This window comes from Phalacrocorax aristotelis, chromosome 15, assembly GCF_949628215.1.
Source record: "Phalacrocorax aristotelis chromosome 15, bGulAri2.1, whole genome shotgun sequence".
Classification (NCBI taxonomy): Eukaryota; Metazoa; Chordata; class Aves; order Suliformes; family Phalacrocoracidae; genus Phalacrocorax; species Phalacrocorax aristotelis.
The window spans coordinates 10041080-10061660 of record NC_134290.1 but is presented as its reverse complement, the minus strand read 5'-3'; the positions used below and the strand labels follow the sequence as shown (position 1 = coordinate 10061660).

Below are 20581 nucleotides of genomic sequence, written 5' to 3'. Positions count from 1 at the left end.
AGCAGCTGCAAGGCTGTAGGTACTGGCTGCCCTGGCTGGAAGGCAGGACTACCCTTGCACCCACACTGCGGTGGCTGGATTAGTTTTTATTTAAGCTACTTATGTTCAGTAAGGCTGCCAGTCACCTGGTTGCCAGGGAGAGCCATGAGGTGATCATATGCAGCAGAAATTAATGCGCTGCTCTGCCCTGGGGAGCTGCGCACGCTGAGCAGGGGCTGGGACTTGCATTAGTGCTACAGCCATATCAATGGAGACAACTGCATAACTACAGACCTGCACACTCATATGTGCATAAATGTGTGTGTATCTACCGCTATATAAAAATATGCAAACATGCATATATAAAAAATACATATATAGGCATACACAGAGCCACAGATGAGTCATGTTTCTATATGTGTAGCTATATATATGTATCTATATATTTATGCACATATATACCTAGATACTATCGCCATGACAGTCTAGCCATGTGTAGATATAGCTATACATGTATAGAGCTAGATAATTGTGGCTATACAAATACACATACCTATGTGCATACAGAAAGGAAAAAAGTATGAAACACACAGTATATACTTTGATACATAGCTAGAGCTGTATAGCTATACAGCAGGACACATATTGTATGTCGCTGTGTATGTGTATCTATAGACACACAGGTCTATGTACATGTACCAATCTCTGTGTGTATATATACACCCCCCCCATAGCTCTGTGTGTGTATATAAAAAAGATAAAACATACCACATATACACACACTGTTGCCCCCTCCTTGGTGGGCACAGAGCCATATTACACACGGGGGTGTCCCCCACATACCCCAACCTGCCCCAGTGCTTTAGCTTAATTACTTCAAGGTGCTTTACTGCCCGTCACTGCCCCACAATTTAGGGGTGGCTTGTTTCAACCAACAGAGCCCTGTGCCATGGCCCTGGCACTGGGATGGGCTGCCTCCCCCCCACCCCCGCCCCAACAAGCTGACCAGGCACTGCAACATGTATTTTAAATATTGCTTCTTTAATCATCTACATGGTGGTAATAGCTCCAAGGGAAGATACAGCTGCCATACTTTTTTCTTCTGCCCCCCCGCCCCCCCCCCTCCCCCCCGACATCAGTAATTCCTTATTGCTGCAGACTTCTCTGTCCCCTGGCTCCCATAGGCCACAGTTAGATTTAATTCTGCTAAACATCTTAAATATAAAACAACGCAACTGATCCTCTGAAGTTGCTGTAGTAATAAAAAAATAGAAAAGGAAAAAAAAGTTTGTATCCTTATTGCCAGTGTGTGCTAGTAACTGCTTTTGCCCTTACAAAAGCCCTGCTCCCTGTGCCAGTTCAGGCTAACGTCTCCCTCTCTGCTGAGGGCTGATCCCATACCAAAACAAAGTCAACTTATTCCTCAGGCTGAAAAAGGGGAATTTAACAAAAATGGTAGCAGGAAAAGCCCAACAGTTTCCTAAAACAGTTAAAAAACAGTTCACAGTTCTTTGAAAGGGTCTGAGCAGTACAGTAGAGCGCTACATTTACTGAAAATGTCTAGTGCTGATAAAGTTTAAAAAAAAAAAAAAACCAAATCACCCAACCAAAAACAAAACACCAACCCAAACAAACCCCAAATTAAATTAAACCAGGAAAGCCAGTTGGCAGGCGAGGAGGAGGAGGAGGGCATCCCACGCTGCCTGGGGCGCTGGCAGCAGCCCCCCTGCTCTTACGGAGCTACAGGAATCAATACGGGGGGGGACGGGGGGAAAATAATTTTTTTAAAAAAACATCCAGTTTTCCAGGCTGGGTGGTGAGGAGACCCCCGCGCACAAAGGCACGGCAGCGCGAAGGCAACATGATTTGTTGAAAACAGACAGCCCCTGCTAGAAGTTCGCCCTGTGAGGCGGGTAGGGGCCAGCGTCTCGCTCAGGCTGAAACGAGAGGGGGATAAAGCAAACCATCAGTCTCTTGTGCTGTGAATGCATGCCCTCCATGCATACTTACTGCCAGGGAACCTACCTCCCCATGTCCAGGCTTCTGGGCCAGGGGTGGCTTCTTGAGGATGCCTCGCCTGGGCGCTGGTGCCGGCTTCGCCTCCCCATCCTCCACGGTGTCGTAGGTCCCAGCCAGGGCGTAGTGCTGCTTCCTCAGCTCGCCCAGGCGCACCCGCTCACCCTCCAGACGCTTCTCCAGCTCCAGCACCTTCACCTGCACCCAAACAGCCATCCTGTGCACCCCAGGGTTGCAATTCCCTCCCCTCCACCACCCCCAGGTGTTGCACTGGGGAGGCAGAAGGGACACCCCCTTGCCCAGGTCTGGATCAGGACCTCGGCCTGGCCCAAGGGCGGCAGCACCAAATCCACCCTTGTGGCCATACCTGTGTTTCCATCTCTTCCTTCTTCAGCTTGATTAGGGACATGCCCGAAAAGTCCATGGTGTCTGTGGGGAAAAGACGGGGGTCATCACTGAGCGCACCCCTTGCAGAGGGCCCTCATGTGCCAAAGTGGAGCCAGCAGGGGACCTCGGGGTGTTCATTAGGCCAGAAAGGGATTTGGGGTGGGTTTTTTTTCTCCCCTTTCTTCATAAAAATCTCACCTTTCTCCTCAATCTGCTCTTGCCCCAACTTGGTGGAAGCCACCACATTGGCCGCCATCTCGTTGACATTGCGTGAGCACTCCTGGAGCTGGGCTAGGTTCCTGCTGCTCTTCTCGGCTTTCACCTGCAAAGAATGTAGGGATGGCTGTGGGTCTCCACACTGGCTCCCGACAGCTCCAGGGAGCCCCCAAGGCAGCCATAAGAGCAGAGACACTGATCACACCAGGTCAGAACAGTCCTTAGGCATGAAAACCCAGGGGTGAAAAGGACGGACAGACAGATGGACACATTGATTCCTGATGATGCTACCATGGCCAGACAAGGTGACCCCTGCAAGGCCCTCCAGCCCTAGGACACCAAAGCAGCTCTACTCCCACCTCAGCCAAGCACATCTAGATAAGCAGCATCAGTGAACACAGAGCTATCTTTTTTTTTTTAAACCATGATCTTGATTTTAAAATCATCTGCTGTAAAAAGCAGTATGGGTCCTCCTCCCCCCAACCTGCATCCCCATTTGCTCATTGAAACCTCTACACATCACTTTCACCCACACCAACAGGAAAGGTGGCAAGGACGAAAAATCCATCATTCTCAATGCTGGCTCCTGCAGTTGCTTATTTGGGGTTTCGTGGTAGTTATTAACATTTTATTTACATAATCAGCTTGACAGGAGGAAGATGGGAGGTTTTACACATCTTCATTTCTGAGGCAAGCCCTGCTAGGTGTGGGAATATTAATGCAGGTGAAGACACATGGATTAAAATCACAGACTGACTTGAAAATAGCTTCCCTTCCTCCCTGCTCCTGGAGGAGGCTGCAGGACTGACAGAGAGGATGGCCACATACTGCTGCCTGAAAGCATCCATGGGACACCACCATGGGAACAACATGAGTTAAAACTTGGTGAGCCATGTGCAGACAGTCCTGCTGGGAGACTCACCTTGGAGGCAGCGACCAGCTGGGCCGTGCTGGCAGCGATTTCATGGGAGCAAACGATCAGTTCTTCGTATTTGCCCATATGCAGGACGACTCTGTCTGCTGACTCCCTGAATTACAGGTCAGAAGGGAGATCATATTAGAGATATTTGCTGTGCACTATGAAGAAAGCACAGGTTATTTTCCTCCTGCTATACCCTTATAAATCAGCATCAGACCTTGAACCAGCAGTTTTGCCTGTAATTATTTAAAGCTCATTTACAAGCAATTACTCAAAGCCCAGATCCAGAAGTTTTGGATGGGTGTAAAACATCAGCGGAGGTAGGACTGTATTTCCACAATGAAGTGGATAAGATTTTTAAAGCTTTGTCTAAAAAGGTCCCTGCATTTCCTGCACTGAGATGGGGATACCCTGCCCTGATCCCAAGCACCCCATCCACAACCATCTGAGCAGCAACCAGGACAGAGGGTTGATCGCAGTTGATTGCAGCAACTTGCACGTTTTCAAACAGGGAGGCTCTGGCAGTCCCTGTTTCGGTGACCATGTGGTCTGACCCAGGCTATGATGCTCAATAACGAATTAGCAGTAATGCTCCATGCATACTCAGCAGCACGACAGTTTGGGTTATCGGGTGATGGAGAAGTGTGGGCCAGTCCTGGGCACAGCACAGAGCCATGCCCGGAGAGAAGCCTCCCGCAGCGGCTGTGGGAGTGGTCCCGGGGGGTACCTACACGAGCTGCGTGGCTCCCCAGCCCACCGCTTTGGAGGCAGAGATCAGCCCTTCAGTCCAGCGTGAGTTCTTGGCATAAAACTCCCGAGTTGTTGCTGCCCCCTGTTGTTATGAGAATATTATAGCTTGCATTAACTTGTTTCTAATATACAACAATATATAAATCCATAAATCCATACAAAATATTAATACGAAACATAACAATACATAAATTCATATATAAAGCCATAAATCAAGGGATTGGCAGCATTTCTGTGCCCTTCAGGCTGCTCTGACTGGCCTGCTTAAACACAGATTGAGAAAACTAACTTTGGAGCCCCAAGTCTGCACATTTGGCCTGGGTTTAACATGCACAAGTTTGGGCTGTCCTCTTTAGATGAAGAGGGCTTTGCAAAGGTGACAGTGATGTCTGCAGAGAGCACACAGCTGAGCAGCCTGTCTCCAGCAAGTGAGACTGCCAGAGTACCATTAACATGGGAAAGCTCAACATCCAACCAGTCTTTCTGCAAATTGTAGGAAACGCTCCCATAGTTCATGTCAGTGCAGAGACACATGTGTAGGGAAGGACTTACCCGGCCACTTTCTACTATCTCCTTCTGTAGGTTTGTAGATGTCATTACAAGAAGTCTAATAGCCTGGAACAAAGGAAAACAGGTGTTGGTGTTTGATGGGGATTTTATAGAGAAGGATTGATGCTGCTGATGGCGGGAAGTTACAGTTCTGCACAGTCTTGGTGTCCCAGCTAGGTTTCTGCAGTACTGACCTTCATTAGGTCTGTGCAGGAGTTCAGGATCCTGTAGGGAAACAACAGAAAAGTGCTCAGCATCTTCTGACACTGCATCCAGGGAAGCAGGCTTTGGCCTCAGTTGAAAACAGGTCTTTTTTGGAGACCAGCCAGCCTGCAGGTTACTTCTAAGCAGCTGCAAACGATTGGCTTAGACATGCAAGATGAAGGTCTGCCCTCCTAAAGAGAATTCTGAGCTTAGCATCAGGACGATGCAGCACCGGGTTGCACAAGCAGCTTTGGAGTAAAGTACAGCCCAGCAGGGTATGGGCATGGGACAGACACCTGCCCACGGCTGTCACATGCCACCCATCAAAACTCACCGCTCGTTCACTTCAAGCTTAACACCAGAGCTCTTGTTTCTGGCCTGGCTCATCATCTCCTGTTGGGAAGCACAAGAGGAAAGGTTGTACACCACATTGCTGTGACGGCAAGCAGGATGGAGGAAGAATGGACACTGCTGCCCCAAGGCACCAAAATGGCCCATCCTCCAACTTTGTCTCACCTCTATCCGCCTGACAGCATCCTCAATTGCCTCTGAGGTGGAGGCCATCTCCTTCTCAACCATGTCGCCCAGCTCCTCCTGCTTGATGTCTAAGCTCTTAGGCCTCAGCTCCTGCCAGAGGAGGCAGCAGCCACCAGGAGGTATTAGGCAAAGGGAGAGAAGGGGTTATTTGTAAAGAATAACACCAAACCAAGGTATCTGACTCCCTTTTTTCCCCCTAAATAAAGCTGCAGGAGCAGCATTCTGCAGACCATGAGGATGCAGGCACATGTGCCAACTTGCAGCAAACACGGCAGAGGCAAGAAATGCCCCAAATCAAGGTAACAAAACTTGATCACAGGAGCAGTTTCAGCAGGGCAGGGTTCCAGAGGGCTCTGGAGAGCTGACAGCCTTTGAATTAACAGTGGTTTAATGGAAAAGACTAATGGGGGCTTCACAAGAAGTCATATCTGAAAGTTGGGAAGTTTTATTCTGCAGGGGTTACTGGGCTGAAAAACTTCAGCTGAGCTGAGGGTGAATGTCTCCGTGCATGATCAGAAAGGGTCTCGGCACTCAGAAGCTGAGGTGGTTCAAGGAAAGTACCAGAATCTGTGGGTATGGGCAACAAGCCACCCCAAAGTGCTTACTCCAACCCAGCATCTCCCATTTCAGCTCTGGACAAAGGGGAAAGCCATGGTTTGATTATGGGTTTTGTTTTTTTTTAAAAAAAAAAAAACAACCAGCTGTCCATCAAGATGCAGCCAGAAGGCTGTGAGTAAACATCCCACCTTGACAAATGGAGGTAATATCCTTCTGCATTAACTGCCTGCTTTGATTTTTCCTTTAGGAAATAACAGTGTCTGGAAATAACCCACCCCGCCAGCCCCACTGTGTTGGTGGGTGCGCTGGGCTCCATCTCCTACCTGAGCCAGCTGCAAGACTCCCTGCAGCGCCTGCTTCACATCCCCCAGCTCGGCGCACCCCAGCGTCTGCTTGTCCTTCAGCTCGCCCAGGTAGTCCAAGCTCCGCTGCCCGCAGTCCCGGCATGTCTCTGTCAGCCCTGGGGAGAGGATGGGTTGGTGCCAGGCCCCATCCAGGGCACAGGCGTCCCCCATCCCAGCCCTGCCACCCTCCTTTTCCTCCTCCCCTTGGCCACAAAGATGATGCTGAGCATCGGAAACATCCAGCAAATTTCTTGCAGAAGAGCATAAATCAGTTTCCAGGAGCAAAGCGACATTCCTGGCTCAGGAAGGGGCACTGGAAGGAAGGGAATGTCAGGAAGAGCAGCACAGGGAGCTGGGGGGGATCATGCTGTCCCTGGGGAAGATCTGCCCCATATCCAGCCCCTGGTGGAGGGGAGCCTTGGCACAGCCACCCCAAAAACAAGCCCCACAAGCAAAAAACACCGCCAACACCCGCTGCATCCACACACAACACTCACGGTCAGCATGGTCGGTGGGAGCCAGGTGGGACGTGGCACTGCCATTCACGATGGTGTCGGCCACCAGGTGAGCGAAGAGGGCCAGAGCCCCCACCAGCCCTGCAGCATCTGCCGGTGAGAGAATGTGGTCAGGTACTGCCAGCCCAGGGCACCACTTGCCATGTCCTGGGGGCTGCGACCCGCCCTTGAAGGCACCCAAGGATCGGTATGAGAGCTTGGAGAGGTCAGGATTAACCCCTCAAGTTTGCAGGTTGCTCCTTGTATGAGCTCATGGGAACCCACCAACTCCACCCACCGTGTCCCTCCATCACCAGGGCATTGCACACTTGCTGATGGCCCCGAAGCAGCTGGGGGCTGCTGGATGTATAAAAATAAAAGCAAGATGCAAGCAATGCCGCCGGTCCCCAGCCCCAGGTACCTGCCATGGAGGCCACGTACTGCGCGTGCCCGTTCTCCAGGGCGTCCGTGGACTCCAGCGCTGCCTGTGCCCGGCTGAGCAGGTAATCTGCAACAAATTCAGCTTCATTAGCATGGTCAGGCTGCCGAATGTCTGAATGAGTGCGAGTGCTCACTCCACAAGGCACTGCTGAGTGGAAGCCAAGACAGCTCAGCACCTTGTGGCCCTGGCCAGGGAACAGCACTAAAATCTGAGCAAAATAGTGCTGAGATGAGAGCTAAAAATTCACTCTGTAAAGTCTGACCCCAGCCTCCTTGGGTGTGATGTTCGCCCGCAGGATAGCTGAGATGCAACGTTATCCATCTCAGAGGGAGAAGGGACTGCAGGTTGCAGCCCTTGTGGCTGAATGGGACGTACCTGGGGAGCTGGTGCAGCGCACATGTAGTGGGTCATCCAGCTTGGACATCGCGTCACGGAGGATGCCCTCTGCCTCCCGCACCGTCTCCTGTAGGATGCCGAACTGCTCATCCAGCAGCTTCTGCTGCAATTTCTGCTCCTGGTTGCTCTGTGGGGTGGGAGGAACAGGCAAGTGGCACAACTGGGACACAGGACCCCTATTGCCATGGCCCCATCACCAGCAAGTCCCTTGAGAGCCCCTTTGCAGGATAAGACCCAAGCATCCTACTATTACTGGTGCAAGTCATATCCTACCAGCTACGTTGGCAATGCCTCAGCTGAGCCCCTCAGCTGCTCAGCACCCCCCAAACATGTCTCGTCTCAGTGAGTAGAGGGCCAGTGGGCTCTCCACACAGCACTGTACCTTCTCCTGGAGCCTTCCCTGTAGCTCATGGATCTCCCTTGTGGCCTTCTCTGCCTCCTGGCTCAGCTGCAGCTCCTTCTCCTCGATGAGGCCACGCGTGGAGAGCAGCTCACACTCCTTCTCACTCACCGACCGCCTCAGCACCTCCTTCTCGGCGTGCAGGGCCTCCACCTGGGCACTGAGCTCCACACCTGCCTGCCAGTGGAGCCAGGAGACCCCTGTCACTCACACGTCACCATGTCACAAGCCCAACAGTTACGCAGAGGGGAGCTGAGAACAAGCCCAGCTCTTGAGACTGATGGGGTGGACCGGCATTCAGCCCCATGACGGCTCCCTGGGCTGCTGTTTGTGCTGCTGGCATGGCAGCGGTGGCAGACACGCCATCCTGTATGACAGGGATTTGTGATGGGGATTTGGGTGCATCCTGTGCCCCCAGCCTCGTACCTGCTTGGCGTGGCTGAGCGACTGCTGTGCCTGGTCTAGCTCATCCCGCCGGGCATCCAGCTCCTGCCGTAGCTGCTCCATCTGCATGCTCTGGTCCTCCAGCTGCAACCGCATGCCCGTGCGAGGGGCTCAGCCACTGCAAACGTGCTCTGGCCCCACTCGGCACCAGCACATGGCCAGGACAGTGGGAACAAGGCCCCGTTTTGTGGGAAGGGTTTTCAGGGTCTTTGCGGGGGTTGTTTCCCCAAGGCAGGAAATTCAGAAGCAGCCTCCAGCTTGGGCCCCAGAGAATTAAAGCACCCAAACCCATCAATTTACATTGTGGCATTTTCTTGGGGAAAAAAATGGCAGATTTGGGCAAGAGGGATGAAGCACACATTAAATAACACTGTCCTGAGGAGCCAGGGCAACTCTTTCCTGGATCAGGGACCAACACAACAACCACCCCTACTACCCCTTGCACCCAAATTGTGCAGAGCCACCATGTTTCCCAGACTGGGAAGGGCTCGGTGCTGGGCCAGCGGGGCTGGACTTGGGGCTGCACTGGCTCACCTTCATCTCAGCCTCCCGCTTGACCTGCTCCACCTGAAACGCCAGCTGCTCCTTGACGCGTGCCACCTCCTCCTGGCTCTGCTGCGTGACCGTCAGCTGCTTGGCAGTGTCGGCGTTCTGCATGGGGACACAGGGATTACTGGGCATTTCTTTGGAGGGGAGACCCTCACCACCACTGTGCTCTTTCTGCCCAAATTTTGGCTGGGAAGGAGCTTGAAGCCTTTTTCAAGGCATCCAAAGCACTGACCATTGGTGGACATGAATCCAAGGGGTGCCCCCCACCCAGTGCTCAGAGGTCCCTGGGCACAGGATGATGGGACCAATATAGGGGGGGCACCGGGCACGCACGAGCCACACGGGCAGTGGCAGAGGAACGAGGGCAGCAGTCAGTCCCTGCCTGGTGCAGGCAGCAGTGTTACCTTCCTCAGGAGCTCAGCGTGGGTGTTGATGAGCTCACTGTGCTTCTCCTTCAGCTTTGTGTAGCGGATCTCAGTGGCGTTGGCTCTCTCTAGACAGGGTGAGAAAGCATCAGCAACCGTGGTGCAGGTGTCCTGCGGCTGACAGGCGCTGTAGGGCACCTACTTTCCGCTTCGGCATAGAGACGCTGAGACCTGTCGCTGTCCTGCTTCACCTTCTGCAGCCTCTCCAGCTCATCCCGCAGCTGCTCATTGTCCACCAGCGCCTTCTGCTTCTGCTTGCGCTGCTCCTCCACTTCGCCTTCCAGGCTGTTCACCTGCGCCTTGAGCTGCGTGATGTACCGCTGTGCCTGTGGGACACCATCAGGCACTCGGGCACTGCCCTGCACCGATGCCAGCAATGACTCTTCCCTCTCCAACATCCCTACCCAGGTGCCTGGCTGTGATTTAGGTAAAGCTGCCATGCGATGCACAGGAAAGCTCTCCCCCTGGCCCCTGCAGCTGCTCTGCCCCCACTGCAAGCAGCATGTCTGGGACAGCAAGGGTCAGGTCTCAAGTTTCCCCTCCCCACATCCATCAGGAGTCAGGTCCTGGCACTGGGAGAGGCCCTGAAACATGGTGCTGGGTGCAAGGACCCTGGTTCCTGCGGCATCCCGTTGGGGTCTCCATGCTACAACAACCAAAACTGCCCCACTCTCCCTCACTGGCTGCTCCCTGGCCAGGCTTTACCTCCAGTTTAATCTTCTCCATCTCCGCATGGAGCATGTCCACCTCCTTCTTCAGGCTCTCGATCTGCGCATCCCTGCAGAGAGAGGCATGTTGGTCCCACATGGCAACGGCCACCCCACTTCCGTCACCGTGGACCCTCATACCTGTCATCCCGAATGCCATTGGGTGGCCCAAAGGTTTGCTCAAATATATCTGAGGTGATCTGGGGAACACAGAGGGTGCTGAGCTGAGCCAGGCTGCAGGGGCCTGTTTCCCCTGTCCCAGGGTCCCCATCCCGTTTCCATGACCCCACCTGTGGCTCCATTGTGGAAGCTGTGCTGATCTCAATGAGGTTCTCTGGCTCCTCGTCCTCAGGCGCTTCCTCGGGGATTACAACCACTGGCTTCACATGCTCGGCAAGCGCAGATGCCCGCAAGAAGTTTGGGGGGCTCTGCAGGGACAAGAAGTTGTAGTGGCATTGCCTGGGGTTTCAGGAACCACTGCAGACAGACTGCTCAGGGAAGCGGGGCATCCATCCCTGTGCTGCTGAGATTTGCTGGCAGGTCCCTCTGCAGTGTCCCCACATCTGTGGGGACACCCCCGTGCACCCCGAACCCACAAGCTCTCCAAAGGATCACACAAGAGCACCACACCGAAATCCTGACGTACCTCTGGCAGCCGAGGGATCTGGATGAGCCGCTTGAAATACAGCATGTCGGATGCTTTCTTAAAGAAGTTTTTGAGGCTGGAGAGGGGGGAAAGAAAAACTGCTCGCAGGGGAGGCAGGAAGGGGGCTTGGCAGGAAGGGAGAGGACCCCACTGCCCCACCTCAGCCCCAGCTTACCTGCGAAACTGCTCGTGGAAACGGTCTCGGTGTCCCTGCAGCGTGTCAGCCGGTAGACCTACGGTGATGCGGGGGACAGCCGTGACTGATCCAGGGCTGCAAATTTATTCACACATGCCCGGATCTATCTGGCTGCAAAAGCCAGCTCTTAAAGGCCAGGTGGGAGCAGAGTGTGAGGGGTCAGGACAGGAGTGGGATGACCCCATCTCTGGCACAGGGACCAGGGGTGCTGCGCAGGGCGAGGCAGGTGTGGGAACCCTGAAATACCTGTGCGAGGCCCCTCGCACCGCACTGCCCAGCAATCCCATCAGGGGCTGGTGGGCCAAGGCACATCGGTTTGAATTCATCAAGGACAAGTCCTTCTAATTCTTTCATCTGGGATGTCTATGTGGGATGGAGCGGGTCCTCAGAGCCCGGCTAGGATATGGGGGACATGGCAACGGATACCACCATCCACACAGCCTGATCCCCGAGAACCCAGCCAGAAGCGGGACCCAGGAAAAGAACAGCGGAGGGCACATCCCTGGGGACTCACAGGAGTGCAGTTTGAACATTAACTTGACGGAGTAGTGGTAGAGGTGGCTGCAGTCCTGGATGACCTGGATGAGGGGGGCCAGGCGGCACTGCACCGCCGACATCTGTGAGATTGCCATCGAGGTGTTGAGCTGCCTGAAAACTGAAAGGTTGAGTACAGTGAGGCGCCAATGCATGTTTACAGAGCCGTCCCATTCCGGGCGACTCGGCTTGATCATTAACCACGATGGACGTGGCTTTGCCAGCACACAGCATAAATGCCAGGGTTGCTGCCTGTCCTATCCCACTGAGCCGGGAACAACCCTCCTCCGCGCAAGAAAAACACCCATAGGGACCGTAGTGGCAGAGGAGGAGGTGCTCGGCTCTGCCCCGGATATCCCAACCCCAAAAAGGAGGGATTTAATGCTGGGATAAAGCAAAGGCGGGTCGGCTGCCCTCAGGAGCTGCCGCTGCATGATGCAGCTGAGGAAGGCAAGGGGTTTTGCTCTGCTGTATTTAATCATGGAAGGAGCTGGGAGAGGATCCCAGGGCAGGGGACGGGCCTCCTGGCACTGCAGCCTCGCCTGCCCTGGCTCAGAAATGGATCCCTTCCCTTGGCAGAAATCCAGCCAGCGTATCTACTCTGGCTTCTTCCCCACTCAGCTTTAAAGTATTTATGAATATAAATTCTCTGTATAACTGGGTCAGGAGGAGAAGCAGGAGGCTGACGGGAGCCGGGAGCACAGTCTCTCCCACTGTGCCCTGTTTTCCAGGGCAGCTCCATGTTCTTGACTCACCACAGAGAAAGAAACTGCTGCATTTTTAAGCCACCTAAAACTTCCTGGAGGAGGTGAGAGAAGCAAACATGGACAGGGGCCTCCAGCCCTCCCCAGAGGTATTTCAACAAGGGAAAATGAGTATTTAGAAAGAGGTACAGCCCCATCTTCTGCTTCAAGAGTACAGAAAGGATTCGGGTAATGCATATGATTAACACGGTTGTACCAAAAAGAAATAAAGACATATTTCAGAGCAGCACCACTCCAAAAACACCACTCTGCATTGCTCAGGTGGGTTAAAACCACCACATTCCTTAAATATTTTCCTACAACTGCTTCTACAGAGCATCAACAGGGGAATCTGGCTGAGAAACAACCTCAGAAATCTCACCGGAGGAGAAGGAAGAAGGACCTGAACCTCCGACCTCAGCCGGAACTCCATTTCCAACCAAAGAGTGAAACTATTGCTCAAGGGGCCCCAGGGCGAGTGGGAGGGACCGGCCGCCTCCTCACCTGATTCCGACAGCTTCAGCTCACAGTCCAGGTAGTCAAACAGCTCGACCGTCAGCTGGAAGCTGCCAAAAAAACCAAAACTCCATCACTCCATGGCAGAGACATCCTCGCTCCAGCTGCTCATGTTTGCTGCAGGTCCCCACACCAGCAAGGGATCAGACTGACAAGAATTTGGTTGTTTTGCTCCCTGCATTTACAATCCTCACCACTCTGTGGGTGGAGGAGGAATGAGGCACCATCCAACCAATTTATAAAACACCGATGGCTGCCTTGAACAGGAGCCACGTCATTAGCAGGATGCTGCCAGCCAGGCAGCATGGAACTGACACTCACATGTTGTTCACATCAGTCCCCGCAGTCTTTTCCAGCACTTCATCCGACACTTCAAGGCCTGGAGGGAACTCAGGATGCTTTGTAAAAGGAAAACAGAAAACAGCAGCTGCTGCTAATATTTTTGCTGATGTGATACAACCCCCGGTGAAGCCCCATACCCTGACAGGGCAGGGTGCAGAGGTAGCAGGGTCTCTCACCTTGATGTGGAAGGAGATCTTGGTGAGGAGGAGCCGCGTGTAGATGCTCACCAGCTGCCCATACCTGTCGTGCAAATGGCCCTGCCAGAGACACAAGGAGAAACGTGGCAAATTTGGAGCCATGCGACCAGATCTGGCAAAGCCCATGCATGCCAGTGAATCTATGCCAGCCCTAGAGCTCTCACCACCTTGCCCTTCACCGTGTGTGTAACTGTCACCCAGTGGAGCCAGAGGTGATGGGTTATTTCAGGTGGTGGTTTGCCCTCCCCGTGCCCACGACACCTTTCAGCACGCACCTCAAAGCCCCCAGGAAGGCACAAACCTCTGCTTAGCCCCACTCACCCACAGGTCCCCCGTCTCTCGGATGTTGCTGCGGTACCTCTGGCAGTCCTGGAGGACCTGGTGACAAAAACAGAAGGGATGCAGCACGGTGGGGCTGGCACAGAGCTGGGCGAGTGCCTGCCTGCCTGCCCTGAAGCTGGGGAAGGGGATGGATCCGGCCCCTAACACCGCTCCAGCTTTGGGAGAAGTTCAGGCCATTCACTGGCAACCAGATACCGGGGCTTTGCACAGGGAGGTTTCAAAGATGTGAGATAACGAAGTGCTTCATAGCCTCACGGCCTCAGAAAGGTGGCTGGAGCAGGGAAGAAGGAAACCCACCCTCTGCGCAGAGGGATGTTGTCAACAGCCAAAAAGTTCCCCCTGCCAGCAACGCTGGAGGGACATTCTGGAGGGGACACTCACGTTGGGGTGGCCGTCACGCAGGACCTTGTGCAGGACGTGGCAGAACTTCCAGCTGAGGATGGCGCTGCTGGGTAGGGGCAGCCCGATGGCGTAGGACCAGAAGGTGAATGCTCCCTTCTCGTGGTGCGTTCCCAGGATGATCCCTTCCCTGTGGTCAAGGCCAACCTGACACACACAGGAGCCAGGGACAGGCAGGGCTGGGGACTATTACTGTTCAACTTTCATTAAAAAGAGGACACGCACGGAGTGTACCGCAGACATGGAGATTACCGGCATGATGCTGCACCCACAGATAAAACCTCCATTTATTTTTTTCTGGTGCATCTTCCCCTAGTGCAGGGCACAGTGGGGCCCTTTGCATTTCATCACCAAAGAAATGCAATTTTATTGCACTGCTCTTCTTTGCATTTTCACTGATGGATGACCCTACATGATGCCATCCCCCAACCAAGCTCTGCACAGGTCTCCCATCTCCCAAACCTCCAGTGGCTCCAGCCCCGCAAGGTGAAACCCCCTCCTGCCTCGGCACTGGATCTCCTCCACACCATCCAGGTGAGCCGAGGAAAAGGATACGGCGGGCATGTTTCTCCTTCACCGGTGCTTCTTGTGTATTTATGGCTTTGCTGATGCTGATGGCCTGCAAGAGGAGGAGAGAGCGGCCATCAGCAGCAGCATGACCCTCGCGGTCCCCAACCCACGAGCTGGGCGCACTACCAGCTGGGAATGGCCTGGCCATCTGGTGGTTTTGGGGAATACCCTGAATTTTATAACACATTTGTCACTTTAAAGCCATTCATGACACATCAAAATAGGCTTTTTTTACCCATCATCAAAGCAGCCCATTAAAACCCCGCATCCCCAGTGTGATCGGTCAGAGCTGGGCCACTACCAGTGCTCAGCTGCTGATGCTCCCTGCTGTCCCCGTCCCAGGAGACAAACGGCATTTTTGCAGCCTGAACTCAGTGCCGTGCCCAGGGAGCATTAAGGCACAACAGTGAGATGCCAAATTCCAGGTTTGTTTCTCTAATCACAAGGAGCCTTTGAACCGCAGAGGTGGGGTGGGTGGTGGGTTTTGGGACGGCGTTGCTGCGTGCAAATAGCATGTGGGGACAACGCAGTCCCTGAGCAAGGAGGGAGTGGCAGCCACAATGCCCATTTCAACGGAGCAAAAATCCTGAGTGATGTGATTATCAGAGGAGGACTAGCTATATTTTAATGTGTTTGATCAGAGCACACTTTAAATTATGGGTTTATTCCAAAAGATGACCCCAGATAGGGGTCATGTCTCCTGCGTGATGACAGGATGCAAAACTGAGTTGCTGTGATCAGTAAGGATTTTCCTCCTCCTCCCCAGGTCCCTGCAGACTCAGCTGGGCTGCGTGGCCCTCGCATGAACATTCGGTCTGTGCCCATGTCTGTGAGCCCTCAGTCACCGACGGAGGAAAAGGTCCCAGCTGAGAAGGCAGGAAGCGGCCCCGCCACCAGCGCTCATGCCGGAAGAGAAACCCAGTCACTCCCTGCAGCCCCACAAGCCATAAACCCCTTATAAAAATCTTATCTCGCCTCCCAGGAAAGGTACCTGCTTCAACATAGCCACTTGTCCAGGGGATGCCTCTGAACCGAGGCGCTTTTCTGAAGGAGGAGGAACCCAACACCAGGTTATTGAGTGCTCCTGACTTACACAGGAGGAACCCGACTCCCTGCCAAAGGGGCGATGCTGCAGGTGTCAATGCACCAAATCTGCCCCCAATGAGCCCAAAACGTCTGCACCCACAAGCCGGGCACAACAGTAGCAAAACGCTGTGAATGCATCCCAAAAACTGAGCCAGACCCAAAATGCTGAGCTCAGTTGTTGGGAATAGATGCTGGTTTTGCCTTCCCTGCACCAGGGGAAGCCCCGGCGTTACCCTGCCATGTGGGGCCATAAAGCAGCAGCAGAGTTAAGCCGGTGACTTGCTGTAATCCTCTTATCCCCAAAGGTTAACGAGCCTGGAGTGCCCGGAAGCAGGCACTTGCAGTGCAGCTGCCTCTCCCTAGGCGCTCAGCACCTCCACAGCCACCCAGAAGGCTGGAGCCAGTGAAGAGGCTGCATTCTCAACCACGTCTCAGCCGGCGAGATGTGCCACAGGTCCTCAGGGCTGCTGGCACCTCCCAGTACAACACCAAAGTGATGGTTTATTGACAGAAAGCAGGGTTTATCATGCACCAGAAAGTGACAAGCCGATGGCTTTGCAAGGCAGGGATTCGAAATGCATCTTGTGGTGAATAGCTGCTAAATGGGTTATTACATCTTATTGAGGTGCTTTGCATGGGGGGGGAGCAGGGCAGACATCTCCCAAACCTGGATTTTCACTGCCTGCCATGTGTGGGAGCAGCATGATACGCTCATCCCACCTCTCACGCTCATTCCAACCCATTGGCAGGAGTTGGGCTCAGCCTCAAGCCCCATGGGGCCGGGAGGAGGTGCAGCCAGGGGGGCTGATGCGCGAGATGAGGGCAGACCCCCAGGAAAGGAAACAACATCCCATGTCCTTCGGGATGGGAGCTCAGCTGCCTGGCGCTGCCCAGCAGGATGGGGATAAGGCTGGGACCCAGCCGGCCTGTCCCAAAACCAGGCTGTAATTCCCATTGGTGCTGGTGGTTTTATTGCGTTTATTGCCCTTAAGCTCATTTCTAGCCCAACCAGACAAAATTCAGCCTGGGAGCTTCTGGAGAGGCTGTTTTCATCCTTGGTGATTCAGTGCAGAGGTTTCAACTGAGCCATTTTATGTCCAGCACAGAGGACCAGTCCCATGCAGGGGCAGCCCCCAGCCCACCTGTGGCAGCACCATGACAGAGATGCCATGTCCAGCATGGTCCCAAATAAACCATGGTGGCACCAAACCAATGCCAATCCTTTGGGGCTGCCAGCTCAGGTGTGATTTTGCTGGCTCCAAACCCCACACTGGCCAGGAAGTCCCCAAAAATGGTTGGTGGGACCAGGGATGGGCATGGGGCGATGCTGCAGCCTCGGACATGTGTGCCTTCAGGATGATCCTGCTGGCTGCCCAGCAAAGCTGAGACATGGAGGTCAGCTCCAAAATGGGGAGATTCACCCTCAACCCAGCCTCTTGCAACATCATCGGCATATCTGGAGATGGGCAGGTCGCTGTTGTCACTGCAGGTGCGCAACCAGCCTAGCCAAAATTTTCATGCCACCTGCGGATGGTTCCCCATCACCGCCGGGGAGAGGTGCAGCCCCAGCCCCAGCCCTGCCGGCGGTGGGGGGGCCAACCCCAAAACCTGCCTAGCTGCAGGCTGTGGGAGCCCACATAGGCACAGCCCAAATGCCTTACTCACAGCCCTCACGTACCAAGCTGGTGACTAAAGCCAGGATCAAAGCGCCCAAATGAAGGAGTGCAGTTTACATCCACTCTTTCTTTCCAGACTGCTTTTAATTACCCCATGATCCTCCCCGCCCACGGCTCCCTTAAACCCCGGCATCCCACAGGGTCACAATCCCCACCCGGCAGGTGGATGCCAGGTCCCGGCGCGACGCTGTGGCAGGGAGTGATTTTTTTGGCAGCAGGACATCAAGCTGGAAACCACCCCGCTTGGGCAGCGCAAGGGCTGCCAGATCAGCTGAACTGCAAACGGTTGCTCCAGAGTTCCCTTCCTAATGCCTCTCCTTCCCAAATTACACCAAAAAAGCACCACTCAGCAGTCACATACGCTGTATTCCTGGCAGCTCCAGAGCTTGTTGGATTTTTAACCTCCTTTTTTAAGAAAAGCAAAAACTAGCCACAGAAAAGGGTAAGTTTCACCTCCTGCCAGGCTGCAGAGTGAGCACCCGCTGCAGGACAGTGGCTTCCCACCTCCCACACGCAGCCACTCCGAGGGGCACATCTGCATCACCCCAACACAAGACCTCGAAAAGCATTTTCAGCGAAAGCAGCTGGCCTTCACATCACCCGTGAGCATCCAGGATAACACCAGGGCCAGCAACCCCTGTCCGCACCCACAGGCATCACCCCTGCCTTTGCCGCGGGAAAGGAGATAGGGAGCTCGGTTCTGGCAGCATCATTTTCCAGGGCGGTGTGAAATCCTTGGCTGGCAAAGGCACGCAGAGGGGCCATGCCACGAGCTTCCCCATGATAAAAAGGTGACCAGCAGCCATCTCTGATCTCTGCAGCTGCTATAATTAGATGTAAAAGGCAGATCAATACCCACATACTGACATTGGAACAGTTCTGCTCTTACCCGAAGCACTGCTCCGGGAAGCCACATTAGGATAAAGCTCCTTTAGGACAGTTTTTTAGCAGATGCTGGAAAAAAGGTCAATTCTGGGTGGTGGATGTGACTGTCAGCCAGCGAGCCCCAGATTTAGCTCTAACAGAGAGCAACCACCTGCGAGCCCTGTATGTGGCTCTGCCCGAGGCATCCCCCAAGACCATGAGCGATGTTGCACCCATGTGGGGCACAAAGCCCACCAAAAAGCCCAAAACGCTGTGGAAGGACGGGCGGCAGGGAGGAAGGACACAATCCTGCCCAGCCGGCACTGGCTGCCCTTTGGCTCACGAGGCAGCACACCCGCCACAATTATTTATCAGTGGTGCCCAGCGGGACGATTGAAGGAGACACGTCCAGAAGGAACCGGAATGGCTGGTTTTCTCATGTTGCTCCCCAAACCGAACAAGCTCTGTTTCCTATCCAGCATGGCCAAGCAGCACCGTGACCCCACGAGGATGGAAATCGCCACCTGCCTTTGCTGGCGCGCTCTGGGGCTAAACCAGCCCAGGGCCAGGGAAGGACCAGCAATGCAACAGGGCAAAGGGGAAAAATATCTGTAATGCATTTGCAGCCTACAAATCAGAGGGGGTCAGAGGATGTGTGCCAGGAGGGCACTATAATTTTTGCTGGGGCAGCTGGTGAGCCCATCCCTCTGTCTGTCACTGCCCACACTGCTGGAAGAATTAATTTCCCATACACCAGCCCCGTCGGCACCCAAACATCGCCCACCCTGCACGAGCTGCAGAAGGGCTACGGACACCCCCATCCAAGCTGGACACCGCAGGGCCCAAATGCATTTGGGCTTCCTTCTGTCGCCCTCTCCAGGGCCAGGCACCCGGACCCCCGCGGGGGAACCCCACGTGTGACCCAGAGCGGCGGGGGCTGTGTGACCCATCCCCCGCGCAAAACAGCCCCCGGCTTTGGCAGGGCAGCCCGTGCCGCCGCGGGGCCGGGCCCGGGGGGGTGGCAGGGATACCGGAGCGGTGGGCACCGGGGGGCAGCCCCGGGCTCTTGCCTGCGGCCACCCCGGTCTCGGCCGCGCTCCCGCCGGCACGGCCGGGGCCACAAAACTTTCCCTGTTTGCTCACGGCGGTGTTTACCTGCCGATAAGGCCCGGGGGTGCGGGGCGGGCTGCGGGGGGGAGGGGGGGGGACGGGACACACACACACCGCCCGCCCGGGGCTCTGCTGCCCGCCGGGGTGGCGGCGCACGGCGGGGACCCAGCCCCAGTGCCCGGCACAGGGGGCGGCGGGCCGGGGCGATACCCACGCGGGGCCGCGGCGGGAGGAAGCGGTGGGGCAGGCGGGAAGCGGGGAAGCGTGCGCCGCGCCGGCAGCGGGGACGGAGGGGCGGACAGACGGACGGACGGACGAAGGGTGGCCGTGCCGCCCCACCGCGGGGTGGGTGGGGGTGGGTCTCTGGAGTCCTGCGGGGACCGACCCGCCATCCCCTCCCCCGGGAAGCCCCCCGCGTGCAGCGCACGGCGCGCCCCGAGTCGCTGCCCCGCGAAGCGAGCCGGTACCGGGAAACCGGAGCCGGTACCGGGGCACCGCCACCCCCTTCCGCCGCCCTTGCCTGGTTCTTGTCGAACTGCTCCCGCTCCGCCTCCAGGCTGTGCCCGCTGCGGCGGCTCAGCACCCGCGCCGGGACGCTCTTGATGCTGTTCATGGTGGGCCGCGTACCGGCCACCGCGCACGGCGCACCGGGCAGGCAGCGACCGGCGCCGCCCCGCGCCGCCCCGCGCCGCCCCGCGCCGCCCCGCGCCGCCCCGCGCCGCCCCGCGCCGCCCCGCGCCGCCCCGCGCCGCCCCGCGCACAATGGCGCCCCGGGCGGCAGCACCCGGCCTCGCACCGCCCCACGCCCACCCGCGGGCGGGTGGGAGCCACCGCGGTCCATCGCCCATCCCGCATCCCCCGCCGTGCGCCGAGGCGCTTTCCTGATTCACGGAGCACCAACCCGGGGTGCGGGAAAGGCGGCGGGTACGGCGTCCATCATCCCGCTCCACCCTACTTCCTTCTCGCACGTCCCACTTCCAACAGCACAACAGCCCCCTTCTTCATCCTTCTCTAAACCAACCCTGCAAACACACGACGCATTTC

At 55.5% G+C, this 20581-nt stretch overlaps 1 protein-coding gene across 1 annotated transcript; it reads right to left on the bottom strand.

Moving 5' to 3' along the window:
* Positions 1-1001: 1001 nt before the first annotated feature.
* On the bottom strand, positions 1002-20232 carry HIP1R (huntingtin interacting protein 1 related). Its single transcript, XM_075110585.1, has 32 exons — positions 20058-20232; positions 14787-14850; positions 14214-14356; positions 13812-13868; positions 13470-13550; positions 13273-13349; positions 12940-13001; positions 11673-11813; positions 11138-11195; positions 10963-11038; positions 10607-10744; positions 10458-10516; positions 10315-10387; positions 9752-9935; positions 9589-9677; positions 9170-9286; positions 8618-8719; positions 8174-8368; positions 7771-7918; positions 7375-7461; positions 6957-7064; positions 6439-6575; positions 5537-5647; positions 5355-5413; positions 5011-5041; positions 4820-4882; positions 4249-4349; positions 3521-3626; positions 2581-2704; positions 2363-2424; positions 2005-2193; positions 1002-1916 (listed from the first exon to the last, which is right to left on the bottom strand). The coding sequence occupies exons 1-32, from the start codon at positions 20148-20150 to the stop codon at positions 1869-1871; spliced, it is 3183 nt and encodes a 1060-aa protein (XP_074966686.1). The 5' UTR covers positions 20151-20232; the 3' UTR covers positions 1002-1868.
* Positions 20233-20581: the final 349 nt, after the last annotated feature.

Bases quoted from the DNA above. Each gene is read 5' to 3' on its own strand.
- HIP1R (XM_075110585.1), bottom strand. From the start codon at position 20,150: ATGAACAGCATCAAGAGCGTCCCGGCGCGGGTGCTGAGCCGCCGCAGC. The intron at 11,196-11,672 runs GTGAGTCCCCAG...GCATCACCGTAG, and splicing joins AATGTTCAAACTGCACTCCT to GTCTACCGGCTGACACGCTG. The intron at 8,369-8,617 runs GTACGAGGCTGG...CTCCACTGGCAG, and splicing joins CGCTCAGCCACGCCAAGCAG to GCAGGTGTGGAGCTCAGTGC.